The sequence below is a fragment of the Oryzias latipes genome, chromosome 23 (assembly GCF_002234675.1).
Source record: "Oryzias latipes chromosome 23, ASM223467v1".
Lineage (NCBI taxonomy): Eukaryota > Metazoa > Chordata > Actinopteri > Beloniformes > Adrianichthyidae > Oryzias > Oryzias latipes.
Window position 1 is genome coordinate 11096724 of NC_019881.2, and position 13437 is coordinate 11110160.

The 13437-nt window shown below is 44.3% G+C and overlaps 1 protein-coding gene across 6 annotated transcripts in view; it reads right to left on the reverse strand.

Annotated features, from left to right (window-relative positions):
* Positions 1–13437, reverse strand: part of LOC101161206 (pleckstrin homology domain-containing family A member 5) — a 99011-nt gene that overhangs the window by 33593 nt on the left and 51981 nt on the right. For 5 of the 6 annotated variants that reach the window (XM_023952256.1, XM_023952254.1, XM_023952255.1 and 2 more), the window contains 4 exons: positions 12086–12360; positions 10595–10827; positions 9547–9630; positions 1055–1174 (listed from right to left, as the gene is read on the reverse strand). In XM_023952256.1, coding sequence (XP_023808024.1) covers positions 1055–1174; positions 9547–9630; positions 10595–10827; positions 12086–12360 — 712 coding nt within the window. The remainder of the gene's footprint in view (positions 1–1054; positions 1175–9546; positions 9631–10594; positions 10828–12085; positions 12361–13437) is intronic. The other variant, XM_023952259.1, reaches the window with a different exon arrangement.

Genomic DNA, 13437 nt, shown 5'->3' on the forward strand with positions numbered 1-13437 from the left:
AACGTCTTTATTTCCTTTGCTGACCTGGAATCTGGATAAAAACTGTCCAACTGGTTAGCTCTGATATTGAAAGCCATTTTTGTAGCACTGCTAATATTAGGCTGGGTTTGTGAGCGGCTAGAAGCTAGCAGAAGAGCATGTATACAGAGAGCTCTCTGCAGTGAGGAAGGGTCGGCGGCGAAGTTGCCTCACATCAACAGTCCCACCCACAACACGGGTAAATTTCTTATGAACTCCTACAGCTCTGCAGAAGCTATGTCCTAGAAAACGACACAGGTTCTTGGATTTTGTCATAAAAGTCATAATCATAATGAAAAGACCACTGGGAACGCTTTGAAAATACATCAAAAGATGATCAGAGTGGAACAACTCAGCACATGGATGCCTCACCACTGCACTCCTTCCTTATGTTTTTACATGATCACACTTTAGGGTTCATGAGGATTTCAAATATTATCTATATTTGTAATGCATTTCCAGTGTTGTGTTTTTAATTAAATTAGAATTTATCGAGGAAGTTTTACTATAGACGTGTTTGCATTTACAAAACTCAAGTGTTGCTTTCGTGCCTTTTTCTGTAGTCATTTTGATCAAAAACTTCTTCCTCTAAGTGGCAAAATTTCCCTGGATCATCGTCATGGAGATGCAGCTGTGATGTTAACAGACGAACCTGAAGTGAGGACTTTTCTCCATCCAAACCTGACACCGTATTCTGGACTGAACATGAAGAAAACTCATACCTGTAAATCTGTTATTTTTGTCTAACATAAACGACATCGATTTTCTTAATGCATGTAAAAACAAGAAAGGAAATACCTCCAACCATTTGCTTTATTAATTAGGTCAATTTTTCTCTATTCTGGGTAAACTACTGCTAACATATCTGACTTGATGGAGGCTTGATGACCCTGTTTGGTGATGTTCATTTTCCATGTTGAACAGACAAAGTGCACTCACCAGACCCCCCTAAACCACCACCACCATCACCCACCAACCACTCCAGTTTGGGCACCTCCCTGCACACTCATGCACAGACATAAAAGTCCTTGCTGACCTTGGCGTTTGGCCCCTCCATGCCCAGGGCCACAAGCTGAGCTACAGTGTGTTCCCGCAGGCTGTTGAGCTCCGCCTGCTGCCGGCGGAGCTTGATCAGCAGCAGGGTCAGCTCCTCGGGCTGCACAGAGCAACACACAGAGGAGAACAACAAGACACCACAGAGATTCATTTTTGATCGTCCTACAAGTGCAGAATTGTGGTTTCCTCCAGAATGATGTGCTGTGGCCTTTTCAGAAACATTTACTGAAAGTAACTCAACTGTTTCAGTTCAAGCCTGCAGTGAAACCTGGAGCACAACGCAGAGAAGATGTAAAACAGAGAAAATGTAAAGTTCTGAGGAGCAGAAAAGTTAAGAGCAAACATGGAAATTGGTAAATGATCACTTCTGGTGCGAAAAAAGGTATTTTTATAATTTTCTTTTTTTTTTTTTTTTGCAGACACTGCACAGACTTTTCTTTCTGCTCCAGAGAGTCAAACTCTGACACAAGAGGAGAGAGAGAAATCATTAGACTCTTGAGGTTTGCTAAAAGAACACTGACTAAGACAGGAACTGTGCTTTTAATCTATAGTTGACAAAAAAACCTCTGGGGCTTTGAAACTAGAGAAACGGAACAAAAAAAGACAAGGGAAGATATTTTCACTGGGATGGAGACAGAGCAAGAGAGGAGGCCTTTGCTTGTTTCTTTTACGTCTGCCACATTAAAAATGTTATCGGCTATTTAAAAACACAGAGTTCCCCCAAGAAAAATCACATTAAGATGAGCAGCAGCAGAGCACACTCAGATACCTAGGTGTGTGTTGGACGTGTGTCGAGTGTGTGTAGGTGTATATTAGGTGTGTGTGTCAGGTGTGTGTTGGTGTGTGTCATATGTGTATGTTAGGTGTGTGTTGGTGTCTGTCATTTGTGTCTCTCATGTGTGTATGTCAGGTGTGTGTGTCAGGTGTGTGTTGATGTGTGTCATATGTGTATGTCAGGGGTGTGTGTCAGGTGTGTGTTGGATATCTGTCGGTGTATCTTAGGTGTGTTTGTCAGGTGTGTGTTGGTGTCTGTCATTTGTGTCTCTCATGTGTGTACGTCAGGTGTGTGTGTCAGGTGTGTGTTGATGTGTGTCATATGTGTATGTCAGGGGTGTGTGTCAGGTGTTTTTTGGCGATGTTTCTGTATGTGTTTTGTGTGTGTGTGTCAGGTGTGTGTTGGATATCTGTCGGTGTGTGTTGGTGTTTATTAGGTGTGTGTGTCAGATGAGTGTTGGTGTGTGTCATATGTGTATGTCAGGGGTGTGTGTCAGGTGTGTGTTGATGTGTGTCATATGTTTGTGTCAGGTAAGTGTGTCAGGTGTTTGTTGGCTATGTTTCTGTATGTGCTTGGTGTGTGTGTGCCAGGTGTGTGTTGGTGTCTGTCATTTGTGTCTCTCATGTGTGTACGTCAGGTGTGTGTGTCAGGTGTGTGTTGATGTGTGTCATATGTGTATGTCAGGGGTGTGTGTCAGGTGTTTGTTGGCGATGTTTCTGTATGTGTTTGGTGTGTGTGTGTCAGGTGTGTGTTGGATATCTGTCGGTGTGTGTTGGTGTATCTTAGGTGTGTGTGTCAGGTGTGTGAGTCAGGTGTGTGTTGGTGTGTGTCATATGTGTATGTCAGGGGTGTGTGTCAGGTGTGTGTTGGATATCTGTCGGTGTATCTTAGGTGTGTTTGTCAGGTGTGTGTTGGTGTCTGTCATTTGTGTCTCTCATGTGTGTACGTCAGGTGTGTGTGTCAGGTGTGTGTTGATGTGTGTCATATGTGTATGTCAGGGGTGTGTGTCAGGTGTTTGTTGGCGATGTTTCTGTATGTGTTTTGTGTGTGTGTGTCAGGTGTGTGTTGGATATCTGTCGGTGTGTGTTGGTGTATCTTATGTGTGTGTGACAGGTGTGTAAGTCAGGTGTGTGTTGGTGTGTGTCATATGTGTATGTCAGGGGTGTATCTTTGGTGTGTGTGTCAGGTGTGTAAGTCAGGTGTGTGTTGATGTGTGTCATATGTGTATGTCAGGTGAGTATTTCAGGTGTTTGTTGGCTATGTTTCTGTATGTGCTTGGTGTGTGTGTGCCAGGTGTGTGTTGGTGTCTGTCATTTGTGTCTCTCATGTGTGTACGTCAGGTGTGTGTGTCAGGTGTGTGTTGATGTGTGTCATATGTGTATGTCAGGGGTGTGTGTCAGGTGTTTGTTGGCGATGTTTCTGTATGTGTTTGGTGTGTGTGTGTCAGGTGTGTGTTGGATATCTGTCGGTGTGTGTTGGTGTATTTTAGGTGTGTGTGTCAGGTGTGTGAGTCAGGTGTGTGTTGGTGTGTGTCATATGTGTATGTCAGGGGTGTGTGTCAGGTGTGTGTTGGATATCTGTCGGTGTATCTTAGGTGTGTTTGTCAGGTGTGTGTTGGTGTCTGTCATTTGTGTCTCTCATGTGTGTACGTCAGGTGTGTGTGTCAGGTGTGTGTTGACGTGTGTCATATGTGTATGTCAGGGGTGTGTGTCAGGTGTTTGTTGGCGATGTTTCTGTATGTGTTTGGTGTGTGTGTGTCAGGTGTGTGTTGGATATCTGTCGGTGTGTGTTGGTGTATCTTAGGTGTGTGTGTCAGGTGTGTGAGTCAGGTGTGTGTTGGTGTGTGTCATATGTGTATGTCAGGGGTGTGTGTCAGGTGTGTGTTGGATATCTGTCGGTGTATCTTAGGTGTGTTTGTCAGGTGTGTGTTGGTGTCTGTCATTTGTGTCTCTCATGTGTGTACGTCAGGTGTGTGTGTCAGGTGTGTGTTGATGTGTGTCATATGTGTATGTCAGGGGTGTGTGTCAGGTGTTTGTTGGCGATGTTTCTGTATGTGTTTTGTGTGTGTGTGTCAGGTGTGTGTTGGATATCTGTCGGTGTGTGTTGGTGTATCTTAGGTGTGTGTGTCAGGTGTGTAAGTCAGGTGTGTGTTGGTGTGTGTCATATGTGTATGTCAGGGGTGTATCTTTGGTGTGTGTGTCAGGTGTGTAAGTCAGGTGTGTGTTGATGTGTGTCATATGTGTATGTCAGGTGAGTATTTCAGGTGTTTGTTGGCTATGTTTCTGTATGTGCTTGGTGTGTGTGTGCCAGGTGTGTGTTGGTGTGTGTGTGTCAGGTGTGTATTGGTGTGTTTCAGGTGTGTATGCCAGGTGTGTGTGTCAGGTGTGTGTTAATGTGTGTCATATGTTTGTGTCAGGTAAGTGTGTCAGGTGTTTGTTGGCTATGTTTCTGTATGTGCTTGGTGTGTGTGTGCCAGGTGTGTGTTGGTGTCTGTCATTTGTGTCTCTCGTGTGTATGTCAGGTGTGTGTGTCAGGTGTGTGTTGATGTGTGTCATATGTGTATCTTCAGGGGTGTGTGTCAGGTGTGTGTTGGATATCAGTCGGTGTATCTTAGGTGTGTTTGTCAGGTGTGTGTTGGTGTCTGTCATTTGTGTCTCTCATGTGTGTACGTCAGGTGTGTGTGTCAGGTGTGTGTTGATGTGTGTCATATGTGTATGTCAGGGGTGTGTGTCAGGTGTTTGTTGGCGATGTTTCTGTATGTGTTTTGTGTGTGTGTGTCAGGTGTGTGTTGGATATCTGTCGGTGTGTGTTGGTGTTTATTAGGTGTGTGTGTCAGATGTGTGTTGGTGTGTGTCATATGTGTATGTCAGGGGTGTGTGTCAGGTGTGTGTTGATGTGTGTCATATGTTTGTGTCAGGTAAGTGTGTCAGGTGTTTGTTGGCTATGTTTCTGTATGTGCTTGGTGTGTGTGTGCCAGGTGTGTGTTGGTGTCTGTCATTTGTGTCTCTCATGTGTGTACGTCAGGTGTGTGTGTCAGGTGTGTGTTGATGTGTGTCATATGTGTATGTCAGGGGTGTGTGTCAGGTGTTTGTTGGCGATGTTTCTGTATGTGTTTGGTGTGTGTGTGTCAGGTGTGTGTTGGATATCTGTCGGTGTGTGTTGGTGTATCTTAGGTGTGTGTGTCAGGTGTGTGAGTCAGGTGTGTGTTGGTGTGTGTCATATGTGTATGTCAGGGGTGTGTGTCAGGTGTGTGTTGGATATCTGTCGGTGTATCTTAGGTGTGTTTGTCAGGTGTGTGTTGGTGTCTGTCATTTGTGTCTCTCATGTGTGTACGTCAGGTGTGTGTGTCAGGTGTGTGTTGATGTGTGTCATATGTGTATGTCAGGGGTGTGTGTCAGGTGTTTGTTGGCGATGTTTCTGTATGTGTTTTGTGTGTGTGTGTCAGGTGTGTGTTGGATATCTGTCAGTGTGTGTTGGTGTATCTTAGGTGTGTGTGTCAGGTGTGTAAGTCAGGTGTGTGTTGGTGTGTGTCATATGTGTATGTCAGGGGTGTATCTTTGGTGTGTGTGTCAGGTGTGTAAGTCAGGTGTGTGTTGATGTGTGTCATATGTGTATGTCAGGTGAGTATTTCAGGTGTTTGTTGGCTATGTTTCTGTATGTGCTTGGTGTGTGTGTGCCAGGTGTGTGTTGGTGTCTGTCATTTGTGTCTCTCATGTGTGTACGTCAGGTGTGTGTGTCAGGTGTGTGTTGATGTGTGTCATATGTGTATGTCAGGGGTGTGTGTCAGGTGTGTGTTGATGTGTGTCATATGTGTATGTCAGGGGTGTGTGTCAGGTGTTTGTTGGCGATGTTTCTGTATGTGTTTGGTGTGTGTGTGTCAGGTGTGTGTTGGATATCTGTCGGTGTGTGTTGGTGTATCTTAGGTGTGTGTGTCAGGTGTGTGAGTCAGGTGTGTGTTGGTGTGTGTCATATGTGTATGTCAGGGGTGTGTGTCAGGTGTGTGTTGGATATCTGTCGGTGTATCTTAGGTGTGTTTGTCAGGTGTGTGTTGGTGTCTGTCATTTGTGTCTCTCATGTGTGTACGTCAGGTGTGTGTGTCAGGTGTGTGTTGATGTGTGTCATATGTGTATGTCAGGGGTGTGTGTCAGGTGTTTGTTGGCGATGTTTCTGTATGTGTTTGGTGTGTGTGTGTCAGGTGTGTGTTGGATATCTGTCGGTGTGTGTTGGTGTATCTTAGGTGTGTGTGTCAGGTGTGTGAGTCAGGTGTGTGTTGGTGTGTGTCATACGTGTATGTCAGGGGTGTGTGTCAGGTGTGTGTTGGATATCTGTCGGTGTATCTTAGGTGTGTTTGTCAGGTGTGTGTTGGTGTCTGTCATTTGTGTCTCTCATGTGTGTACGTCAGGTGTGTGTGTCAGGTGTGTGTTGATGTGTGTCATATGTGTATGTCAGGGGTGTGTGTCAGGTGTTTGTTGGCGATGTTTCTGTATGTGTTTTGTGTGTGTGTGTCAGGTGTGTGTTGGATATCTGTCGGTGTGTGTTGGTTTATCTTAGGTGTGTGTGTCAGGTGTGTAAGTCAGGTGTGTGTTGGTGTGTGTCATATGTGTATGTCAGGGGTGTATCTTTGGTGTGTGTGTCAGGTGTGTAAGTCAGGTGTGTGTTGATGTGTGTCATATGTGTATGTCAGGTGAGTATTTCAGGTGTTTGTTGGCTATGTTTCTGTATGTGCTTGGTGTGTGTGTGCCAGGTGTGTGTTGGTGTGTGTGTGTCAGGTGTGTATTGGTGTGTTTCAGGTGTGTATGCCAGGTGTGTGTGTCAGGTGTGTGTTGATGTGTGTCATATGTTTGTGTCAGGTAAGTGTGTCAGGTGTTTGTTGGCTATGTTTCTGTATGTGCTTGGTGTGTGTGTGCCAGGTGTGTGTTGGTGTCTGTCATTTGTGTCTCTCATGTGTGTACGTCAGGTGTGTGTGTCAGGTGTGTGTTGATGTGTGTCATATGTGTATGTCAGGGGTGTGTGTCAGGTGTTTGTTGGCGATGTTTCTGTATGTGTTTTGTGTGTGTGTGTCAGGTGTGTGTTGGATATCAGTCGGTGTGTGTTGGTATATCTTAGGTGTGTGTGTCAGGTGTGTAAGTCAGGTGTGTGTTGGTGTGTGTCATATGTGTATGTCAGGGGTGTGTGTCAGGTGTGTGTTGATGTGTGTCATATGTGTATGTCAGGTGAGTATTTCAGGTGTTTGTTGGCTATGTTTCTGTATGTGCTTGGTGTGTGTGTGCCAGGTGTGTGTTGGTGTGTGTGTGTCAGGTGTGTGTTGGTGTGTTTCAGGTGTGTATGTCAGGTGTGTGTGTCAGGTGTGTGTTAATGTGTTTCAGGTGTGTATGTCAGGTGTCTGTTGATGTGTGTCATATGTGTATGTCAGGTGTGTGTTGGTGTGTTACAGGTGTGTATGTCAGGTGTGTGTGTCAGGTGTGTGTTGATGTGTGTCATATGTTTGTGTCAGGTAAGTGTGTCAGGTGTTTGTTGGCTATGTTTCTGTATGTGCTTGGTGTGTGTGTTCCAGGTGTGTGTTGGTGTCTGTCATTTGTGTCTCTCATGTGTGTATGTCAGGTGTGTGTGTCAGGTGTGTGTTGATGTATATTAGGTGTGTGTTGGTGTGTTTCAGGTGTGTATGTCAGGTGTGTGTGTCAGGTGTGTGTTAGTGTGTTTCAGGTGTGTATGTCAGGTGTGTGTTGATGTGTGTCATATGTGTATGTCAGATGTGTGTGTCAGGTGTGTGTTGGTGTGTTTCAGGTGTGTATGTCAGGTGAGTGTGTCAGGTGTGTGTTGATGTGTGTCATATGTTTGTGTCAGGTAAGTGTGTCAGGTGTTTGTTGGCTATGTTTCTGTATGTGCTTGGTGTGTGTGTGCCAGGTGTGTGTTGGTGTCTGTCATTTGTGTCTCTCATGTGTGTACGTCAGGTGTGTGTGTCAGGTGTGTGTTGATGTGTGTCATATGTGTATGTCAGGGGTGTGTGTCAGGTGTTTGTTGGCGATGTTTCTGTATGTGTTTTGTGTGTGTGTGTCAGGTGTGTGTTGGATATCTGTCGGTGTGTGTTGGTGTATCTTAGGTGTGTGTGTCAGGTGTGTGAATCAGGTGTGTGTTGATGTGTGTCATATGTTTGTGTCAGGTAAGTGTGTCAGGTGTTTGTTGGCTATGTTTCTGTATGTGCTTGGTGTGTGTGTGCCAGGTGTGTGTTGGTGTCTGTCATTTGTGTCTCTCATGTGTGTACGTCAGGTGTGTGTGTCAGGTGTGTGTTGATGTGTGTCATATGTGTTTGTCAGGGGTGTGTGTCAGGTGTGTAAGTCAGGTGTGTGTTGGTGTGTGTCATATGTGTATGTCAGGGGTGTATCTTAGGTGTGTGTGTCAGGTGTGTAAGTCAGGTGTGTGTTGGTGTGTGTCATACGTGTATTTCAGGAGTGTGTGTCAGGTGTGTGTTGATGTGTGTCATATGCGTATGTCAGGTGAGTATTTCAGGTGTTTGTTGGCTATGTTTCTGTATGTGCTTGGTGTGTTTGTGCCAGGTGTGTGTTGGTGTGTGTGTGTCAGGTGTGTTTTGGATATGTGTCAGTGTGTGGTGGTGTAAATTAGGTGTGTGTGTCAGGTGTGTGTTAGTGTGTTTCAGGTGTGTTTGTCAGGTGTGTGTTGATGTGTGTCATATGTGGATGTCAGGTTTGTGTGTCAGGTGTGTGTAGGTGTGTTTCAGGTGTGTATGTCAGGTGTGTGTGTCAGGTGTGTGTTGATGTATATTAGGTGTGTGTTGGTGTGTTTCAGGTGTGTATGTCAGGTGTGTGTGTCACGTGTGTGTTAGTGTGTTTCAGGTGTGTATGTCAGGTGTGTGTTGATGTGTGTCATATGTGTATGTCAGATGTGTGTGTCAGGTGTGTGTTGGTGTGTTTCAGTTGTGTATGTCAGGTGAGTGTGTCAGGTGTGTGTTGATGTGTGTCATATGTTTGTGTCAGGTAAGTGTGTCAGGTGTTTGTTGGCTATGTTTCTGTATGTGCTTGGTGTGTGTGTGCCAGGTGTGTGTTGGTGTCTGTCATTTGTGTCTCTCATGTGTGTACGTCAGGTGTGTGTGTCAGGTGTGTGTTGATGTGTGTCATATGTGTATGTCAGGGGTGTGTGTCAGGTGTTTGTTGGCGATGTTTCTGTATGTGTTTTGTGTGTGTGTGTCAGGTGTGTGTTGGATATCTGTCGGTGTGTGTTGGTGTATCTTAGGTGTGTGTGTCAGGTGTGTAAGTCAGGTGTGTGTTGGTGTGTGTCATATGTGTATGTCAGGGGTGTGTGTCAGGTGTGTGTTGATGTGTGTCATATGTGTATGTCAGGTGAGTATTTCAGGTGTTTGTTGGCTATGTTTCTGTATGTGCTTGGTGTGTGTGTGCCAGGTGTGTGTTGGTGTGTGTGTGTCAGGTGTGTTTTGGATATATGTCAGTGTGTGGTGGTGTAAATTAGGTGTGTGTGTCAGATGTGTGTTAGTGTGTTTCAGGTGTGTTTGTCAGGTGTGTGTTGATGTGTGTCATATGTGTATGTCAGGTTTGTGTGTCAGGTGTGTGTAGGTGTGTTTCAGGTGTGTATGTCAGGTGTGTGTTTCAGGTGTGTATGTCAGGTGTGTGTTGGATGCGTGTCTGTGATGCGTCGCGTGTGTCTGGAGCCACAGAGGCACTCACCGTCTTGCCTTGCAGAGACTGTGCAGTGATTGGCTGAGGAGGGGTGCAGGCTGCCATAGATCGCCGGTCCAGAGAATATCCGTACTGCGAGAAAAGAGACAGGATGTCTACTGGACTCTCTGGAAGTCAGGCGTCTGCAGGTTCTCCCCCCTATCGACTCCCCCCCTCCCCATTTCCACAATATGAATCCATTTTAAATTGTGCTTTACTTGTGGCTTTTTAGATGTTTCAATACGAGAAGCTAAAGGTAGCATGGCTAACTTCTCGTTGATTGAGGTCCACTTTCTTTATTGACAAATATGACTTTCTAATTCAGAAGCCTGAAGATATTTGTGATTGTATTTTTCAGTAGCTAGTTTTCCAGGGCAATGGACACTGTTTCTCCATGCCTGTGTCAGTGCAGTGCACTAATAGGAATAGATGCCACCTTGTTTCCAGCTCGTCAAGCTCAGGGAGAGAACATTAGGTGGTGTGTCATCCAAAACCGCCTATTCAAAACAACTACTTGCCATAAAATAACTAAGAAGCAGCAGTGAACACAATAGTGTGGCCACCTCTGTCAGTCTGCCGACAGAGGTGGCTACATCAGTAGCTTACCATCACAAAGCATGAATGAGGAGTGAATGAATAATGGACACATTGTAAGCGCTTTGAGCGACTGGTCTCAGGATTCAGATCTGTACCAGAGCAGGGTTCTACTGACGGCACCATAGGTATGAAAAGCGCACCTTTACTGTGGTTGAGAGCAAACAAGTAAACTCTTGTCCCATACAGAATGATTGTGTCTGTTCAACCTGCAAGTGAACTCTGGTGCGGTTCACTTCAGCGTGAAAGCAGACAGAGTGTCCACAAACCCAAAAAGAGAACTAAAGGGAGGAATAACATAAGTTCAGTGTGTTTGGAGGAGAAAAATCAGTTTGAGAAATGTCTGCTGGGTAAATGTCCTACAGACAGTGGAGCAGCGGCGTAATGATGACTGAAATAAAACACAAAACTCAACGATCTTATTAGCTTTAAATGTGCAGCTTGCACAAATTATATCACTCACCTTAGGAGGGAGTGACCTTGGCCTGCGCTCCAACGTCACATCCCCTCTGACGACAGGTGAGGTCACCTCAGAGTGCGAGTTGGCGGGGTTGTGAGTCAGCGACTGACGGGGAGGAGAGAAAGTGCTGTACAGGCCCACAGAGCTGTGTGACGGCGAGGTAGGGATGGAGGGGGCAGCATACTGAGAAATGTCCATGCTCTTTTTGTTAGGGAGGGTTGCATAGTGACCGGCACCTGGAGGGAAGACAAGGACAAACACGCTGATTTACAAACCCTGTGCAATGCAACTATGGTCTCAAAGTGTATGGAGTGATATTTCTGCCATTACATTGGACACAAAACATTCTAAGTTGCAAATGAAAATATTAAATATTTGCTTTTCCTTTTTTTCCCAAATTTATTTATTTTCTTTGCTTTCAAAGACTTTTTTTTTGCTTTCAAATTTTTTTTTTGCTTTCAAAAAAGGTTTATTGTGTTTGCAAAACGCATGTTTTTGCATGCGTTGTGTCACATTTCCCTTTTTTTTCTATCTTTGATTTTGCTGACTACTCTGAGCGCAACAAAAAAATACAAAAATAAAAATAAAAATATTTAAGTAAAATACACATAAACTGCGTAATTCGGAACAGATCAAAAAGTTTAAAAAGCTCAAAACCAAATTCACGTAAAGACCTGTCAGCCAAAACCCTCGATGGACATTGACGAATGACGAACGAAAGAAATACTCAAAGGAGAAAAATGTGCAAAACGTACGTAGTGGCTGCGTTACACGACCTTTAGATAACTGAGTATAAATTACGTCTCTTCCAAACCTTCTCAGCAAATACTCCAAACAACTTTTATACATTTTAGTCAGCAGCAGGAGATGCTTCTTAGTACAGTTACTGAGAGTCCTAGTCTGCTCCTTAGATGAGCAATGGAAAGTCTTCTAGATAAACCCTCAAAGTTCCACTTCGATCATCTTTTTATCTACTTTCAAATCATTCCCAGTGGTCTGTTAGCTGCAGTGTTGGTATGTAGTAACTCCCACCCCCTTCCCCATCACCCATAACTGAGAGTCCTCTGTTTATGCCCTGTCCGGCTAGCTTACAGCCCCTCACCCCCTTAACTTAACATTAGTGCTGCAAAAATAATGGTGAACAATATCAGATCTATCCAGCCGTACAGTTTTGATCCAGATTCCAGCTCAGACGAGGGAAACAGACGTTCACGTTTTTTTTACGTCACAAATATGATTTTTTTCAAACAAAATGTTTTCATCTGCTCCTGATTTACAATGATTCTACTAAAGAAATGCTCAGAAAGGCTTTTTTAAATCTCTATTTTCTTTATCAATGCCCTCCATCATCCGAAAAATGCATAAAAAGAACATGTTGAAAAAAAAATGTTTTATTTGAGCGGGTCTTTAAAACCAAATCCTTTGAGATCCAAACAAAAACAAAACAATGCCGTGCATCCGAGGAGACTTTTAAAACAATACAGTAAGACATACCAGATGGAGCAGCCAGACTCTGCCTTGCCTGCCGTTGCTGCCACTCATACAGCTGCCACATGGTGTCATCTCTCATGGATCTCCTCTTCTCTGCGGAGCTGACGCCGCCGGTGACAGCTGGCCGGAGGGCCCGGTCATATATGGAGCCGGTCACGCTGCAAATGCTGTCGGGCCTCATCATGCTGTTACGGGGCAGGGTGCAGTAACCATCTGAGTAACGGGGCTGCACACTGTGGCTGGGCAAGTTCCTGGGCAATGTCTGGTACGACATCATACTGGAGAAAAAGACCACAAAACAGTCTCAATCTTTCTTTTGAAAGAAAATAAAAGTCGATTTAAAAAAAAAAACTTTATGCCCACATCTCGTCAGATGATCTTTGTAGTCGTTTGCTGCACCATTAACGTTTATCATATCCGGACAGAAAGACCCTTGCAGACTTAGCTTGATTAATCTACCAAGCTCCATAGTTGTTAAAATGGTCCTTTGTTTGAACCCATCTCAGAACAGGACTCGTTTCAGTCCAAAAAGGAGCTTAGTGGCTCATCATGGGAGGTAGATTTGAACATGTCTCAGTCACAAAAGCGTGCAATCTAATATTTAAACGGTATAATTCCTCCTCTCTTTGTGTCTGTACCCATTTAATCCAGTTAACAGTGACACGCAGATCAGACGTTTCAAAGTCCTTATCGTGACAAAACTGCTGAAGCAGCACTTCTCCACACGGAGTGTCATGCAAGTCTGAGACCAAAGTTATTTAAAGTCTGTTCCTGATTTTTTTTAGACTGAAATAAAACACAGAAAAATGTATGAAAGTGTGTACCGGTAGTTCTAGATTGTTTCACATTTTTGTGTGTTTTCTTCTCGTTAGTGTGCTGGCCCCTGCATTTGTGTGAGATGTACAGGCTTTTGCCTTGTATGATGTAAAAGATTTTGACCAAAATAATCGGAGAATTCCCACAGATTAAAGGTCTAAGAGAACAAAAGAACAAAAGTCACAACAATAACTGAGTTAAGATAACTTCATAATATTGACATTTTCTTCTTACTGCAGCAATGTTTCTGTTAAGCCACATTCCCACCGCTCTGAGAAATGCATGTTCAAGCGCCCACTTCCAGTGAAAAGTCTACGTAAACGGGCTTCACCGTTGCTTCACCATTGCTACACATGTTTTGTCACATATGTACAAAGCACGCGGCTGTTGAGGGCAAACTTTGACCAATCAGGGACTCAGATTTGGTAGTGATGTATAAATGGCGTCTTTTTTAATTCATGTAAGTACCAACCGCTTGAAAATTGATCTTAAGGAAATCTTAATAATTAATTTGAGTCCGGCTTGAATTATTTGACACC